Raw genomic sequence first — 15586 nt, forward strand, 5'->3', positions numbered from 1 at the left:
ACTTAACTCACCCAGTTTTAGTGCCTAGAAATTGCAGCATGCACAATACTAGCTAAAATTGTAGGTAGCGTGAGTTTCTGTTGCATTGCTTAGGCATAGAGACATGTGAAAATCTCTCAGCCTGATCATACTCAAATGTAGAACGTGATGTGCAAAATGGGGACATCATAAATGATAGTGATGGAAGCTTATGTTATGTTAGCCCTCAAAGAGAAGTTATAAACTTGAGGCAGATTTTATTGGTGAGATTCTTTAGCCTGCGTTGTGCAGGAGGTCAGACTAGATGACCATAACAATTCCTATGATTCTATGACTCTATTGATTCTTATGATGATGATATGAACATAAGAACTGCCACATCCTTACCCCTTGAGCGAAAAGAGAACTTTTAATATTGTAAGGCCTATGACACACAGTTAAGCAGATCTTATTCTATCCAGTAGAGGGCAGTATTACACATGCAAACTAGCCAGTTTATTACCATATTGTGTTGTAAAACCGTAATCTAGATCGATATAATTTGAAATAACGTAGTATACTACCTTTCATGGTTGTCCCTCATTATGAGGTGCATCTCAGTTCTGACCCAAATGAATCCACTGCTGTCCCCCAAATCCTGGTGTTATCTCACTGTCAATATTTGTAAATTATTGACGTTGTTTTCTAATCTTGAAATTAAGATTATAAAAAACTTTACACATGTTAAAGAATCTCACAGCATTTTGAGCTTTACCCCTCTTACTATTTTCCACTTTGAGAGTAAACTTTGTCACTTACTATATTAAAAAAGGCAAGTATCATACATGTGGTTGGTGGGGGGTAGAGGACAAGGGTAGTATTTACATGAGGCAGTTATGGGATTGGCAATATGGGCTACAGTGACTTTTACCCCTAAATTGCTGGCTGAAATCCAGCCCGTCTGTCATGATTAATAATACTTTGCGTCTAATTAGTAGTATTACTGTAGTAATTAATAATATTTTTCACTTACAAAATGCTTTTCGTGTGAAAATCTCAACATGCCTTTTAAATATGGGTAAGTATTGTTGGCCAGATTTTTAAGATCGGGTACCTGAAGTTGGACACTTAAATCCATATTTAGATTCCTAAAGTAGGGGCCAGATTTTGGGCCTGATCCAAAACCCACAGAAGGCAAGAGGACTACCCCCAGTTACTAGACGCTTATGAAAGTTAGGTTACTGATTTAGGTGTCGAATTTTAGGCACCCGCTTTTGAAAACACTAGCCTATTTACTTCCATCTTACTAGTGGGGAAACCGAGTCACAGAGAAGTTAACTATTTGAACCTGGTTTCTCACTAAGCCAGTGGAAGATATGAATCCGTGTCTCCTGACTGTCAGCTGCATGATCTGCCCCAGCGCTCGCCAGCAATGCCTTCCTTGAGTTGAAGGTTGTTTGGTGACCTATGTAAAGACACTCAGGGGGGATTGAGTTTTAGAGCAGAAAGATGATTTTGCTGCTAAGGCACTGGACTGAGACTCAGGAGATCAGGCTTATTGTGTGACCTTGGGTAAGTCAATAATGTCCCTCGGTGCCTCAGTTTCTCATCTGCAAAATGGCGATAATCACCCTGCTTTTGTCTCTCTTGTCTATTGAGACTGGAAGTTCTTTGGGCCATGGGTTTTTTTCCTGCTGTGCTTGTACAATGCACCCTCTGCCCCTCATCTGGGCGCTACAGCAATGCAAAGACCGACAACAGTGCAGTTTCCAGTGGATAGGAGTCCATCTGGCCCCCTTGTTTGACAGTCCCTTAGCAACGAGGCCTTGGAGCTGCCTGGGCCAATCAGAAAAATGGGGTCGGTGAGGGGGTCTTGGGCAGCTCCAGCGCAGTCTGCAGCGGGCGGCGGAAAACTCCTGGCACGTCCAGTCAAATCAAGCGCTGGACCCCCAGCTCGCTGCCCCTCCCAGGCCGGGCTCGCCGGCCCTCTGCAACGTCCCTGTCGCATTCCTGCCCTTGCTGCACTCACCCCTGCGCCTGCCAGGAACCGGGGGGAGCGGGCGGGAGAGCTCGGCGGGCGGCTCTCCCCTGCAGGGCTCAGGGCTCCCGCGCGCGCCTTGCAGGCGGAGGGAGGCGCCCCCCGCCCCTCCGGGCTGGCTGGGCTCTGTGTGTAGGGGGGGGTTTGACGTGCGCGGTTTTGGTGCAATGCGAATTATCGCCAGTCATTCAGTCAGGAGGGGCACTGACAGGCGGCGCGGCAGCAGGAGAGGCTGGAGCTGGGGGGTGGAGGGGGGGGGGGGCGCTGTTTTCCCCTCCGCCTCCCATTGCCATAACAACCAGCCACCGCCACGGTGCCGGCGCAGTGAAATCCCTCTGGCCAGCAGCGGCAGCTGCCTGAGACAAGGCGGGGACCCTGGCGCGCTCCGCGGCTCTCACGCACTAGCGAGGCTCGCCTGGCGCGCACTAACCCCCGCTTTAGTCTCCTGCAAGCAAACTAACCCGGGGCGGGGGGGGCGCACGCTTGGAGAGAGAAAAGGACTCGGGGCTTTGCTTGGAGGAGGAGGGGGGGCAACAAAAGTAACTCAAGCAGCAGCTTCCAAGTGTCCTCTGCTCCCTGCAGCCGGGCTGCTGCTGAGTTTGGCTGGAAACCCCCCGGGGGGGCTGCAAACTGACCGGGGGGGGGGGGATAAAACCCGCCAAGGAAATCCCCCTTGAAGGCAGCAGCCCCAATCGGTGAGACGGGGGGGAAGGAGAGACGGGAAGAGAGGGACGGAAAGGGACAAAAGCAAAGAGGAAAGAAGGAAGGAGAGAAAAAGCGAGGGAGGAAACAAGGAAAGGGGAGGGGGAAAGAAAGAGGGGAGGAAAAACTAAAAAAGGGGGGACGGAAGAGAGAAGGGAAGGAAGACGCCGGGAGGGGAGAGGAGGGAAGCAGGGTCCGCTGGAGCCAGGAGGAAACACACGGCGCCGCAGCGAGCAGGAAGTCTGAGTGGGAGAGCAGCAGAAAGACGAGAGGGTGGAAAGAGGAAGCAGCAGCAGAAGAGAAAGCAAAAGCTCCCCGTGCCGCCTGCTGCCCGCCTGCCCGCCCTGGACTCAGCATCTCCGGCTCCTGCCCGGGCGGGAAAGCTGCGCCGCCGCTGCCGCTGCCATGGCCCGGGAGAACGGGGAGGGCAGCGCCTCCTGGAAGAAGCAAGCCGAGGACATCAAGAAGATCTTCGAGTTCAAGGAGACCCTGGGAACGTAAGTGATGATCGGGCCGGGATGCGGCCGCCCAGCCGGTCCTGCTGCTGGGGCTGGGGGGTGATGGGAGCCGGACCCACCGTCCCGCTCCGCTGGCAGGGCCGGGCTGGCTGGCTCCTGCCCATCCATCCCCATCAGTCGTGTGTGTGTGAGTTACAGACAGATGGGGTGTGTGTTAGAGTGTTTAATCTGAGAGTGTGTGTGTGTGTGCATGGTGTCCGTATGCCAGCCTGCGCCCGAGGTTGTGTTTGGTGGGGTGCGATCGTGTGTACGAGCCAAAGAGTGTCTCTTGCTGCGTGTTTGTAGGCATTTGAGTGTGTGTGTCCGTCCGGGATGCACTGGGGTTGGCGTGTTTCTTGTTTCCGTCTCGTGAGTGTGTGTTGGAGAAGGGTTGTGTGTATTGAGGAGGTGTGTGCTGTGTATCGTGGTGTGTGTGTCCGTCCGGATACCTTTGTGTTGGTGTGTATCTGTCTCATGAATGTGTGTTTGAGAAGGTTTGTGTTTGTGTGGATTGAGGATGTATGTGTGTGATGTGTTTGTATGCATTTGAAGGCTTGCTGATTTGTGATTGTGTCATTTTTGTGTGTGTGGTGTTTCATAGATATTTGAAAATGTGTTAGAATTAGTGTGTATGCCTTGATATTTATTATTACGCATATAAGACTATGTATGCATCTGTTGGTGGCTATATGTGTTTTAGTAAGCGTGTGAGTGTACCTGTGTTGTTTGGTTTGTGTTACTGTGAGTGCCTGTGCGTGTGTGCTATTCCATCCAGCACTTTGGTGGGCACCAAAGCATCCAAAAGACAGCCACGCTTATATACAGTATCTCATTTTTTTCCTTTTGGTGTGTAGCAAGAAGTAGGTTGAATCAGTAATAGAAATAACAATATATTTGTATACTGAGAAAATGGGTGTATATCTAATATTGACCCCCCTGATCAACTCACTTTCTGGTCAACTGACCCCACTATTCAGACTAGTATGTTTGTTTTATCAAAAATATTAATAGAAATGTAATTTAAAATATACATCGGCTGAGAAAGAAAAAGAGAGTGCTATCTTGATTGGGCAATGGTAAAGGTAGTCCGACTTTCATGCTTTCTGCTAAAGCTGATGGCAGTCTCTTCGTAGAAAAAAGATCAGAAATAATAAGAGTGGGTTGGATGTGTTTCATCTAGTACGTTACCATAGTTTAGCAGTTGTTGCTGGTTTCACTGTTTTGTTTTATTTTGTGTCTGTTCATAAAGATTAGTAAAATGTTAGACTTTTTGAAGGTTCAGAATAAACATGTACAGATGGTAAAAAAAGGGAACAGGATGTAGTAAAATACTTTTCACTTCAGCAAGGAGGCGTGTATATTTGTTTAAAAAAAAGTTTGTTTAAAAGACATTATGGATTTGGATGGCCATGAGTTCTAGGAGAGGTTAGCATATGGACTGCTTGTATTTGTTGACTTTACGCTTCTATAGCATCTGGCTCAGTCATGTTCTGCGTGTCCCTGGCAGCTGTATTTTGAGCAGCTTTACACGCAACTTTAGAATGACTATAAGTGATATTAATTCTAGGTTGTACTTTACATACTGAGCACTGTATGTGCTACTTACAAAATACAGTTAGACTCGTCTAACATAGTATTTCAACTTCTTTCTGCTTCCAAGGGAGGGCTCTCTGTAAACATTAGTATATTTTTGGTTCACTTTTGATTTCCTTGTGAACAAACTGTGAGTAAGAATCAGACTAGACATTTAATGTTGAACTAGGTCATGCATCTGGATTATAATAAGTAGACATTGTAATATTTAGTAAAATGCGTAGTTTAGTTAATTGAACTAATGTTTTACAGCTCTTTCAAGATGCAAAGTGCAGTATAAGTGCTAAATGTTGTTATTATTTTAGTTTATTCTCATCCTCTTTGTCTAGCTCTTGTACTGACAACATTTGGTGTAATAGGAAACATGTCCTTACTTGTCATCTTAGGTATGTAATTCTTTGCCTGCACTAAAGGGTGTTGGAAAAAGTAAAATCATAACATGAAGAGATTAATTAAAGCTGCAAGTCTGTTCCCTGTGGTTTCCACTATAAATAGGCTTGGCATAATTCAGTTTTTTTAATGGATAATATCAATATTTATTTTAAAGCATTTTTTATTCTCATTTAATTAAATTTTCATAGTTGTGGGAAATTATGGGAGGGTCAGACAATAGGGGTGACAGATAATTGTTATTTAATGTAGATGTTGAGATTAAAAAGTTAAAGTTTTATAACAATTAAAACACAAATTGTCGACATCACATGTCAAAATGTACAAAGTAAATTCTAGTACATTCTCTTTGTCTATTTGTAAATTTCAATTATTATCAATGGAAATATTTTTGTTGGTTTGTGTGTATGATGAAATCAATATTTACTGACATCTACTGATTAAAAATCGAATCCTTCCAAGCCTAATTATAAACCTCTGTCACCACAGAAGATTGTCTGTGAAGTTCTCTCCGCATTGTATGAGTTGTGCCATTGAAGACTTCCTATGTCTGGGGCTGATCGATCATGTCTCCATTGAAATCAGTGGAAGCACATTAGAGACCCAAAGTGGCTATGTGCATTTTATCCAACGGTTCAAATATACTGGTGTTACTGTTGCCATTGAAATTAATTAAATGTAGCCACTGAGTAGTTTGTGCCCTTAAAGATTATTTGTTAATGTCACAATTTGCAAGCCGTGGTCACAGGATTCTATTTAACTATAGTTGTAAGCAATGAAGTTTTTAGATGTGACTTAGTTTAATAGTCAAACTGCAAAGCTTTGCAAAAAAAAGGCAAATTAAATTAGATATAATTAACATATTATGGAAGACAGATCAAAGTCAAAGGGAGCTGGCATAAGGAAAGTAGGACCGGCCCTATTATGACAATTATAAATATTTTTACATTTAAAACCCAATATTTGTGAATCAGTTCCTTTACCACTCCTGGAGAGAGCATGCCCTAGTAGCAGAGTGCAGGCCTGTTAATCAGGAAATCTGAGTTCTAATTTTGTTTCTGCCACTGACTTTCAAAGGTGCTGAACACCTGCCAATCTCATTGACTTAAATGGAATTTGTCAGTGCTCAGATCTTCTGACAAATTAGACCATTTGCTGTCCAACTCACAAAGCCCAGATCCTCAAAGGTATTTAGGCAAGGCTCCTAGTTTCCATTGAAATCAATGGAAGATCGGAACATAAATAACTTTGAGGGTCGGGGTCCAAGACCCCGAAGGCCCCCCCATTAAAGTCTGTGGACAGGATCGCAGTGTTTGAATTGGGAGTTATCTCAGGCCATGAGGTTCAAGTGATCAAGTCCTTTATAATATGATTTACAAACAAAGCTGAAGCCTGATTTGGTCCCTTCTACAATATAATGCTGAACCATGTTGGAAATGACATATGTAAGCTAATTCCACAATATACTAGATTTTTCATAGTGTAGATGGGACCTTAATTTCCGTGACTCAGTTTCCCCATCTGTAAAAATTGTATAATAATACTTATTTGCCTCAGAGGTGAAAAATTTTGAGGCCCTCAGATGAAAGGTACTAGATGAAGGTGCATATATTTTCTAGTTCTCTGTCATCTTTTATCTAAGGATGTCAAAGTGCTAAAAGCACCTATAACACAAGAGCAGCCCTTTTTCTGTGTTCTCAGCATCTCTCTAGGTGGCTGTGATGAAATAAGCTGTGGAAAGGAAATCACAGAACCCCCAAATCAGGACAGAAAGTGAAAAAAAACCCCTGTTTTTCAAATATAATACAGTAGCAGGGGACACATAGGGAACTGCCTCCTGTTGGAATGCTGAAGTCTTGGTCATTTGCCTTCAGTGAATGCTCTTGTGCAGTGGTGTTTTCTTAAGGAGTTGGCTGTAGTATGAAACTGGTTTAGATCATACAATTTTGCAAAAGTTTTTCCCCTGGTGCTGGTAGCTGTGTGAAATTGACTAGAGTCACAAACATAGCCCTGGTCAATTTCACACTAGGGCTTGGACTACAGGGAAAAAGCTTTTGTTCATTAGCAAAATCCCAGTAAATCTCTGCTCCTTGGCAATCCTGAAAGTAGAGGAGACCAGGAAAGGACATAAGAGAGACAAATATAAAGAGACAGAGATAAAAGAGTGAGGTGTGTGTGAGAGAGAGATGTAAACAGAGAAGAAAAAAGGGGAAGGAGACAGAAATGGAGATGAAGAGGGCAGAAAAGAAAGACCAAAGCGGAAATTGCTCAGAAAGGAGAAGTGAGAAGATGAAGATATGGGAAGGAAGGAAAGCGAGAGTGAGAGAATACTGTTGAAAAATCTCTCTGAGAGCCTAGCACTCAAACAAAATTCCCATTGGCTTCAGGAATTGGGTTCTTTTGTTTTGTATTGACATCACTTTGCACTGGAAATGATGGTCCTAATTTATCCATGTGTTATTCCAGTTTCACCCATCCAGTGGTGTAAAAATAGAATAATATGGTGGTGAACCAGACTCTATGTAGGTAAGTTTGGTAGTGCCTTTGTTGCCTTTATCCCCATTTTTGAAGTTGTATGTGTTCACTCCTGAATATTGTGTTGGGACAAATAACTAAGAGGAAAGTCAATGCAGAAGGAAATATATTTTTCCTAAAACCAAACAAAAACATAGTGATAAATATTGGCCCACTTCCGCAGCTGATGTACATTGTCATGGCTCCATTAAAGTCAGTACAGCTACATCAATTTACATTAGCTGAGGAGCTGGCCCACTGTTTATCTTTACAAAGTTCAACAAATTCACCTATTGTAGCTCTAGACAATCAATTTACCCACTTGGACAGGTGGAAAACTACGTCGACTTGCCACTGGGAGATGTAAAGTTTCACAACAGCAATGGAATCTGTTAAGAAAATAGATAATCATTTAAATACCGTTCTCTCTGTAAGCCCTTGAAATTTTAAAGCCAGGACAGTGTCAATTTTTAAAGCTGATAATGTGACATTCCAAGAGATCATGAGATGCAGAATGCTGTCTATGCATTAGGTTAAGAACATAAGAATGGCCCTACTGGGTCATGGACCAAAGGTCCATCTAGCCCAGTATCCTGTCTTCTGATAGTGGCCAATGCCAGGTGCTCCAGAGGAAATGAACAGAGGTTGGGAAGGGGAGAAAGCCTTAGGTTGGTCAGCTGGTCTGTTTAATCTAATCATCCTGCATTTCTAAAGCATCTATCATTGTAGAATTTAGGCTCTGTTTACATTACAGTTATAGCTCTGTTGGGGCCATCATTTTGCATGTTTAGAAGGGAGCAAACGCTGTTATATCTGTGTTATGGGACTGTTGCTCTTGTTCTGAAAAGACAGGGGTGGAATGCGATTCCCTTAATTTGGTAGTAACGAGATATAGCCCTATTTGCACAGACAACCCCAAATTATGTTATAATAACCCAGTTGTTGTGCATGGCCACAAGTGAACTGTAACTATGTCTCAACCTTGTTGTAAAGTGCAGTGTAGAAGGAAGCTAGAGGTGGTGGCACTGTCTGAGGGCCTTTCTGTTCAAGTCCGGTGTCCTCGCTCTTCCTTCCATATTCCGAAACTCACCGTGACATTACTTTTCGCTCCCCTCCCATATGCTCATTCGCACTCTGTCACGTATTCACTCAAAGACTGTCCCACAAGCACTCTCCTCTCACACCCCGTCTCTGTCTCTCACACCCAGACTAAAGGCTCTTCTTGCACCCATGCACACTCTCACATATGCTGTGGCTCAATCACACATAATAATCTCACCTATGCACGTACATTTTTCAACATACACTGACTCACCCACGCACTCCTCATGCTCACAGAGGCTGTCTCTCATCACTAACTCACTCCTTTGCTTGCGGGTGACTGGCTATGCTATTAGTAGAGGTGGATAAACCTCCTCCCTTGTAAAAACAATGAGGAGTCCTCCTCTCTTGTGCAAGCAGACACCCAACCTCCTCCTCCTCCACCTGATGCAGGAAGATATCCACCTTATGTGTTAGTTTTGAGGACACCTCTTGGTGGATGGTGCCATGTGCATTTGGGTGATAATGCAGGTAGGAGGGGCTGATAGGTGGGTTCAGGTAAATGGGTGGTCCTGGCTCTCACTGATCAGAAAACTTTCTTTCTGATGGCCTAAGATAAGAAAAGTTTGCACCTCTTGAAATCATTTGTATTCTCGCTGTCAAGATGAATCATGAAACATGAAACCTTTAATTGTGGGTGCCACCTAAATTATTAAATAGTTTTCACTCCTGTTATTGTAATTTAATTCTGTGAAACTTCAATAGCTTCTTGAAACTTAAAGAAAAAATTGATATTTGCCCCTCATCTGGTTCCCTATCCCTGAAAAGCCTGAAGGGCTGTTTGAATTTGTCACAGGGCTATTGGCCCCTTTAAGAGGGAAGGGGGGGGGGGGGGTCCAGTGCACCTGTGACTGATTATGTGCTGTCCACTTTGGCATAAGGGAAGGCATCTGGGCCTTATAAAAAGGAAAACAGGATGAGGAAGCTGGGGGTGGTGGTGGGGAGTGAGAGCTGTTGCTGAAAGGGTTCCTGAAGGAAGCAGTTTGGGAAGAGAGTTCAGTGGCTCAGAGTTCAGAAGCACCGCAACCCCCAGACTACAAAGGGATGAGACTACAGACCTGGGAATGGATGTGCCCAGGTGAGCTAAGGGGAGAGACTGAGCAGAGCCTGGGAAATTGTGCCTGGTAGAGAGGATTCCAGTTGTAGGCAGAGAGACCTCCAGGAGGAGGGATGTGCCCAGGAGGAGACTGGGGCAGAAGAGGTGGAAGAGAGTTAATAAATCAGTCCCCGATAAGGGGGTTTGTTATTGGACGTACACCTCTTTGGATTATTCCTGGGAACCTGTGAAAGGGAAATAAGAGGCAGGATGCTGCACAGCCATGTTTGGCCATCAGGGGGCACTACACAACAGGCACGCTCATCTCTTCCGTCTCTGCTGCTGACATCTCAAGCGGTTCCTGTTCACATGTTGTGACTGTCGAGTGGAGTTAAATGGAGAAAATACTGGGGTTTATCATCTGTTTTTCTCAGTTTGATAGTCTCTCTGCTTAATTGTGTTAAGAGGACATACATGAGTACCAAGGTATTGTACTTTCACATGGATAAACTACGGCGTGCTACAGCATTGTTGAATCTAACAGAGACAAGCATAATAAGCACCAATGGCTGGAAGTTAAAGCCATTCAAATTAGAAATAAGCCCCCCTCCTCCCTTTTTTTTAAACAGTGATGGTGATTAACCATTGGAACAAGCTTTGAAGGGAAGTGGTGGGCTCTCCATCTCTTGAAGTCTTTACGTCAAGACAGTATAATAAGTTTTCTGTAAGATATGCTTTAGTCAAAGCCAAGTTATTGGGCTCAATACAGGAATAACTGGATGGAATTTTATGGCCTGTATTATGCCAGGGGTCAGACTAGATGATTTAATGGTCGCTTCTGGCCTTAAACTCTATGGATCATTGTGCCATTGGAGCACAAGGGTACAGGAGTTGGTTGTGATGTCACAACAGCATGGGACATACAACAACTTTTCTGGCTTCTCTGGGTGGAGGACTCAAAGCTGAGGTCCAAATACTAACATTTCTTTACATTTTGTGAAACTGCTGAGAAGTTTTAATGGACACAGTTATCATTCAGGATCAATAAAAATATTGGGAAGAATAAGTTAAGGTGATATTCATGTTTTTAAAGTCAGATCATTCTGATTGCTATTTTGCAGCCTGACTTTAGAAAACAGCATTTACTAGCGTTAGAAATGATGAGTTCCTACAATTTGCAAAGTGGATTTTAGGCTCTTAGATAGTGTTAATGGTAATAGCGAATTGAAATGGGAGGGGAAAAAAGGCAAGATGGTAATCAGAATTAAGGTCTGATAACTAGTGAATCAAAAAGGCTAGAGAAAAAAACTGCTATCCGTTGGCTGAAAGAGGGAATTCTTCCCAGCTCTGCAGTGATTTATAGCATTACTTTCTAGCCATGATGCTTCATCAGATATCAGATATTAAAGTGGCCACTGATCCACTAAACCAGGCAAAACTACTGCCCAGGTACCACAGAGGTCAGATTGCCGTAAGCCTCCTAAACATCCAGGGCAGGTCTGAAAATATTGTTTAATCAAAGACTTCAAGAAGGCAGATTATTGGGGGATAGCCAGTTCACATACAATACATGTTCCCTGGTATGCACCAGTTTACTTTACAAATGTTATCTTCCACTACTTCCCTTTCAGCTCCTCCCCCCTCATCTAGCACCACTCTCCTTTCTCTTTCCACAGTTTGTCTTCCTATATCCTCCATCACGGCAATAGCTGAGTGCCTCCGAACCATTCATGTATTTATCCTCCCAACTTCCCTGTGACATAGAGAAGTACTGTCATTCCCATTATATAATGGCGTGGGAAAAGGGGGTGGGGAGGAGATGGTTAGAGCAGCAATTCAGCATTCATTTGCTTACTCACTTTGGGGCTTTTTGTTCTGTTCTTGTACAGCGCCTAGCACAACAGGCTCCTGGGCCATGAGTGGGGCTCCTAGGCGCTACTGTAATACAAATCATTAATAACACTGCTCTACAGCCAAAATGCTTCTGAAATAAATTTAGTCAAACTTTACTACTTCTGGGTCACTGAGAACAAAAATGATGCTTAAAATTGTTGATTGGCTCCAGTTTTCAAGATATGCTATTGGGTCAGTATATACGACCCTTGACTTGGGAATGGCGGAGGATAAGTGAGTTATAAAGGGAAGGGATCTCAATTTAAACCAGAAATGACTAAAATACATCTTTGACTGGATCTATGAATAAATCTATGACTGGGTTTGGACAGTACTTGCTTTTTAGGCAAAACAATGAATGATGCAATCTGAAGCTGGTATTGCATCATACATGATATGAATTGCATCATGTTATTCCTAGAAGTCATGGATGATGCAATCATAACGAAGCTTACATCACTCTGCTAAACAAATTGCCCTATATCAGCTCTAGAAATCATACAGTGTCATGCTCTCTTATTTGTCAGTGTTTGATTTTGCAAAGGGACACATTTCTGTTTAGCCAAAGTGAGCAGAGAGGCCTCGTACTTGTGTGAAGAGTGCAGATAACTTCTGCTATGTTTGTGGTGAAGTGACTTTTGCATCACAAAAGTGCAGTATAACCACTATGGTTAAGAAAGCCTATCACCTTTATTTTGACTGCAAAATTGGAGATCAGGACAAGAGGTGGGCCCCACACATATGCTGCAACACTTGTGCAACAAATCTTCGCCAGTGGTTGAACAGGAAAAGGAAATCTATGCCTTTTGCAGCGCCAATGATTTGGAGAGAGCCAACAGATCATACCAGCAATTGTTACTTCTGCATGGTGCCTCCAGTTGGGAAAGGTATGTCAAAGAAGAAAAAGTGGACTGTGCATTATCCAAACATTCCATCAGCTATACGCCCAGTACCCCACAGAGAAGGACTGCCGGTTCCTGATTTACCAGAATCATTCTCACTTGAGTCAGACGAGAAAGAGGAAGAGGATGAAACTTCTGGTCCTGAACCATCAATGTCACAGGACGCACATTTTCTCCCATCCTCCTCCTCTGAAGCACACCTCATAACACAAGGTGAACTGAATGACCTTGTCAGGGATTTGGAACTACCCAAGAGTAAGACAGAGCTGTTGGGCTCCAGACTACAGCAGTGGAATCTCCTGGCAGGTGATGTTAGGGTTTCCATGTTCCGTGACCGTCAAAAGAATCTTGTCCCATTCTTCTTCATGGAAGGTGATCTTGTAGCCTGCAACAACATCGATGGTGTGATGGCAGCCCTCAACATCGTTCACGATTCAGATGAGTGGAGACTGTTCATTGATTCATCGAAGACGAGTCTTAAAGCTGTTTTACTGCATAATGGCAATGTTTTGCCATCAATTCCAGTGGGTCATGCAGTCCATATGAAGGAAACCTATGACAACATGAAACAACGTTTGAGGTGCATAAACTATGACAACATCAGTGGCAGCTTTGTGGCGATTTGAAGGTTGTTGCTCTCTTGCTTGGTCTGCAGACTGGATACACAAAGTACTGCTGTTTTCTCTGCGAATGGGATAGTCGTGCAAGAGATTCCCACTACATCAAGAAAGATTGGCCACTCCGACAGTCATTGGAACCTGGGAGGAAAAGTGTTCAGCATCCACCACTTGTTGAATCAAGGAAGATTTTGTTACCACCCTTACACATCAAGCTGGGTCTGACGAAGAACTTTGACAAAACACAAGCAGCTTTCAAGTACCTCCGTGGAAAATTTCCAAGGTTAAGTGAAGCTAAGATAAAGGAAGGTGTCTTTGTTGGTCCTCAGATTCGTGAACTTCTTCGAGATGATGCATTTGACCATGCACTGTGTGGCAAGGAAAAGACGGCATGGAAAGCCTTCCAGTTAGTGGCAATAAATTTTCTCGGAAACAACAAGGCAGACAACTACAGGTTGTTGGTGGAAAACCTCCTCAAGGCATACAAAAGCCTTGGTTGCAACATGTCACTAAAGATACATTTTTTGCACTCTCATCTAGATTTTTTTCCACCGAACTGCGGAGCAGTGAGCGACGAGCACGGCGAGCGATTTCACCAGGACATTGCAACAATGGAGAAATGCTATCAGGGCAAATGGAGCCCATCAATGCTTGCAGACTATTGCTGGACAGTGACAAGAGATGCTACATTTCATGAATACAAGAGACAAGCCAAGAAGCGCCGAGTAGACACTGAATAGGACTAAACTATGTACATAATAGTTTTTTGCCTTTTGTTTCATAATAAATTTTATTTATATAACCCTTTTGCTGATTTTTAAAGTGTTACATAAACAGGACAGGTGAAATCTTATCATGTAAAGCAACCATAAACACATGAAAAGACCTAGGTTTACAATTTATGATTAAAACTCTACTATCTACACAATACACATAGACATAAAATGTAAAAACTTAAATATCTTAGAAACAGTAGCCAATCAGTTGTTTTAATTGTCATATTTGAATTCAGCACATCAAAATACATAATAAATGGCATATTTTATCTCTGAAGCAGACGACTTCGCAAAAATTGTAGACCAGTGTAATAATTCATCAGTTTGCAATTTACCATTGCATGGCACCTGGTAGACCAGAGCAAAGTGAGTATAAAATACTGCCATTCTTCAGTAGTGTTCTGCACAGGTATAAATGGCTACATGAGGTGTGCAGCAACAGTCCCAGGGAAACTGAGGTCTGGTCTATACTAGGAAATGAGGTTCGTATAACTACATTGCTGAGGGGTGTGAAAAATCCCAACCCCTGGCGTAGACAGGACTAGGTTGACAGGGGAATTCTATTGACCTAGCTATTGCCTCACGGGGAGGTGGAGTACCTACGCTGATGGGATAACCCCTCCTGTCGGAATAGGTAGTATCTTCCCTGAAGCGCTACAGAGGTGCAACGGCAGCAGTACAGCTGCACTGCTGCAGCGTTTTAAGTGTAGACAAGCCCTAACTTGGCTAAGGTTATACAGGAAATCTGTGGTAGCGCACGGAGCTCAACCTCGGTTTCTCAAGTCCTGCATTAGTGCCTTAACCACGAGACTATCCTTCCTCTCTTCATCTCATTGCTGTTGGTGTGAAATCCTTCTTCTCTACATCTCTTACCATCTGGAGCAGCCTGCCTGCCTTCTTCACCATCCAGCTCTTTTCAAATATCAGCTGAAAAAAATTTCTTTTCTCCCTCTGCTACTCACTTCGAATACTTTCACACTTCACTGTGTATTTCCATGTTGCTACATGCCGAATATGGTTTTGAATGATTTTTTATTTACACCTGTAAAGCATCAAAGGATACAGTCTATACCAAATAAAGTTGCACTGTTTTGGTTTGTATGATAATAATGAAAGCTTATAATAAGGTTCTCAATTTATTGCCAGTAATGGCATTCACTTAACTGGTGAGTCACAGTTTACACTCATGATTATTTAATAGGACCTAATTTTCCAGTCATTTCCAGTAGTATGAAAACAAAGTTGAACTGAAAAGATATTATTAGTAAGCAGGTTAATGAATCAGATGAGGAATGAAAGAGTTCCTCGGGGCAGGGATCTGGCACTTTATCAGTCTGCAAATAGATTTGAACATCAGTGGTGCAGTATAAATAATAATAATCATAATTTACATAGCTGCAAACATATTACTTAATGACAAATGAAATAGCCTAGCTATCAAAATATTTCTGTTGTCATCATTTTCAAAAATCATTATGACTCATAAAATCTATCTATCTAATCTAACCACTGATGTGTGTTGTCTGGCTTAGCAGTTCCTGTAGTTTTCTGTAGATGTGTCAATCATTC

The 15586-nt window shown here is 43.1% G+C and overlaps 1 protein-coding gene across 2 annotated transcripts in view; it reads left to right on the top strand.

Annotated features, from left to right (window-relative positions):
* The first annotated feature begins 2615 nt into the window (after positions 1-2615).
* CAMK1D (calcium/calmodulin dependent protein kinase ID) overlaps positions 2616-15586 on the top strand; it is a 361868-nt gene continuing 348897 nt past the window's right edge. The window contains exon 1 of one of the 2 annotated variants that reach the window (XM_065552488.1): positions 2616-3195. In XM_065552488.1, the coding sequence (XP_065408560.1) occupies positions 3104-3195 (92 nt within the window). In that variant the 5' untranslated portion in view covers positions 2616-3103. The remainder of the gene's footprint in view (positions 3196-15586) is intronic. The other variant, XR_010589338.1, reaches the window with a different exon arrangement.

This window comes from Chrysemys picta, chromosome 1 (assembly GCF_011386835.1).
Source record: "Chrysemys picta bellii isolate R12L10 chromosome 1, ASM1138683v2, whole genome shotgun sequence".
Taxonomy (NCBI): Eukaryota; Metazoa; Chordata; order Testudines; family Emydidae; genus Chrysemys; species Chrysemys picta.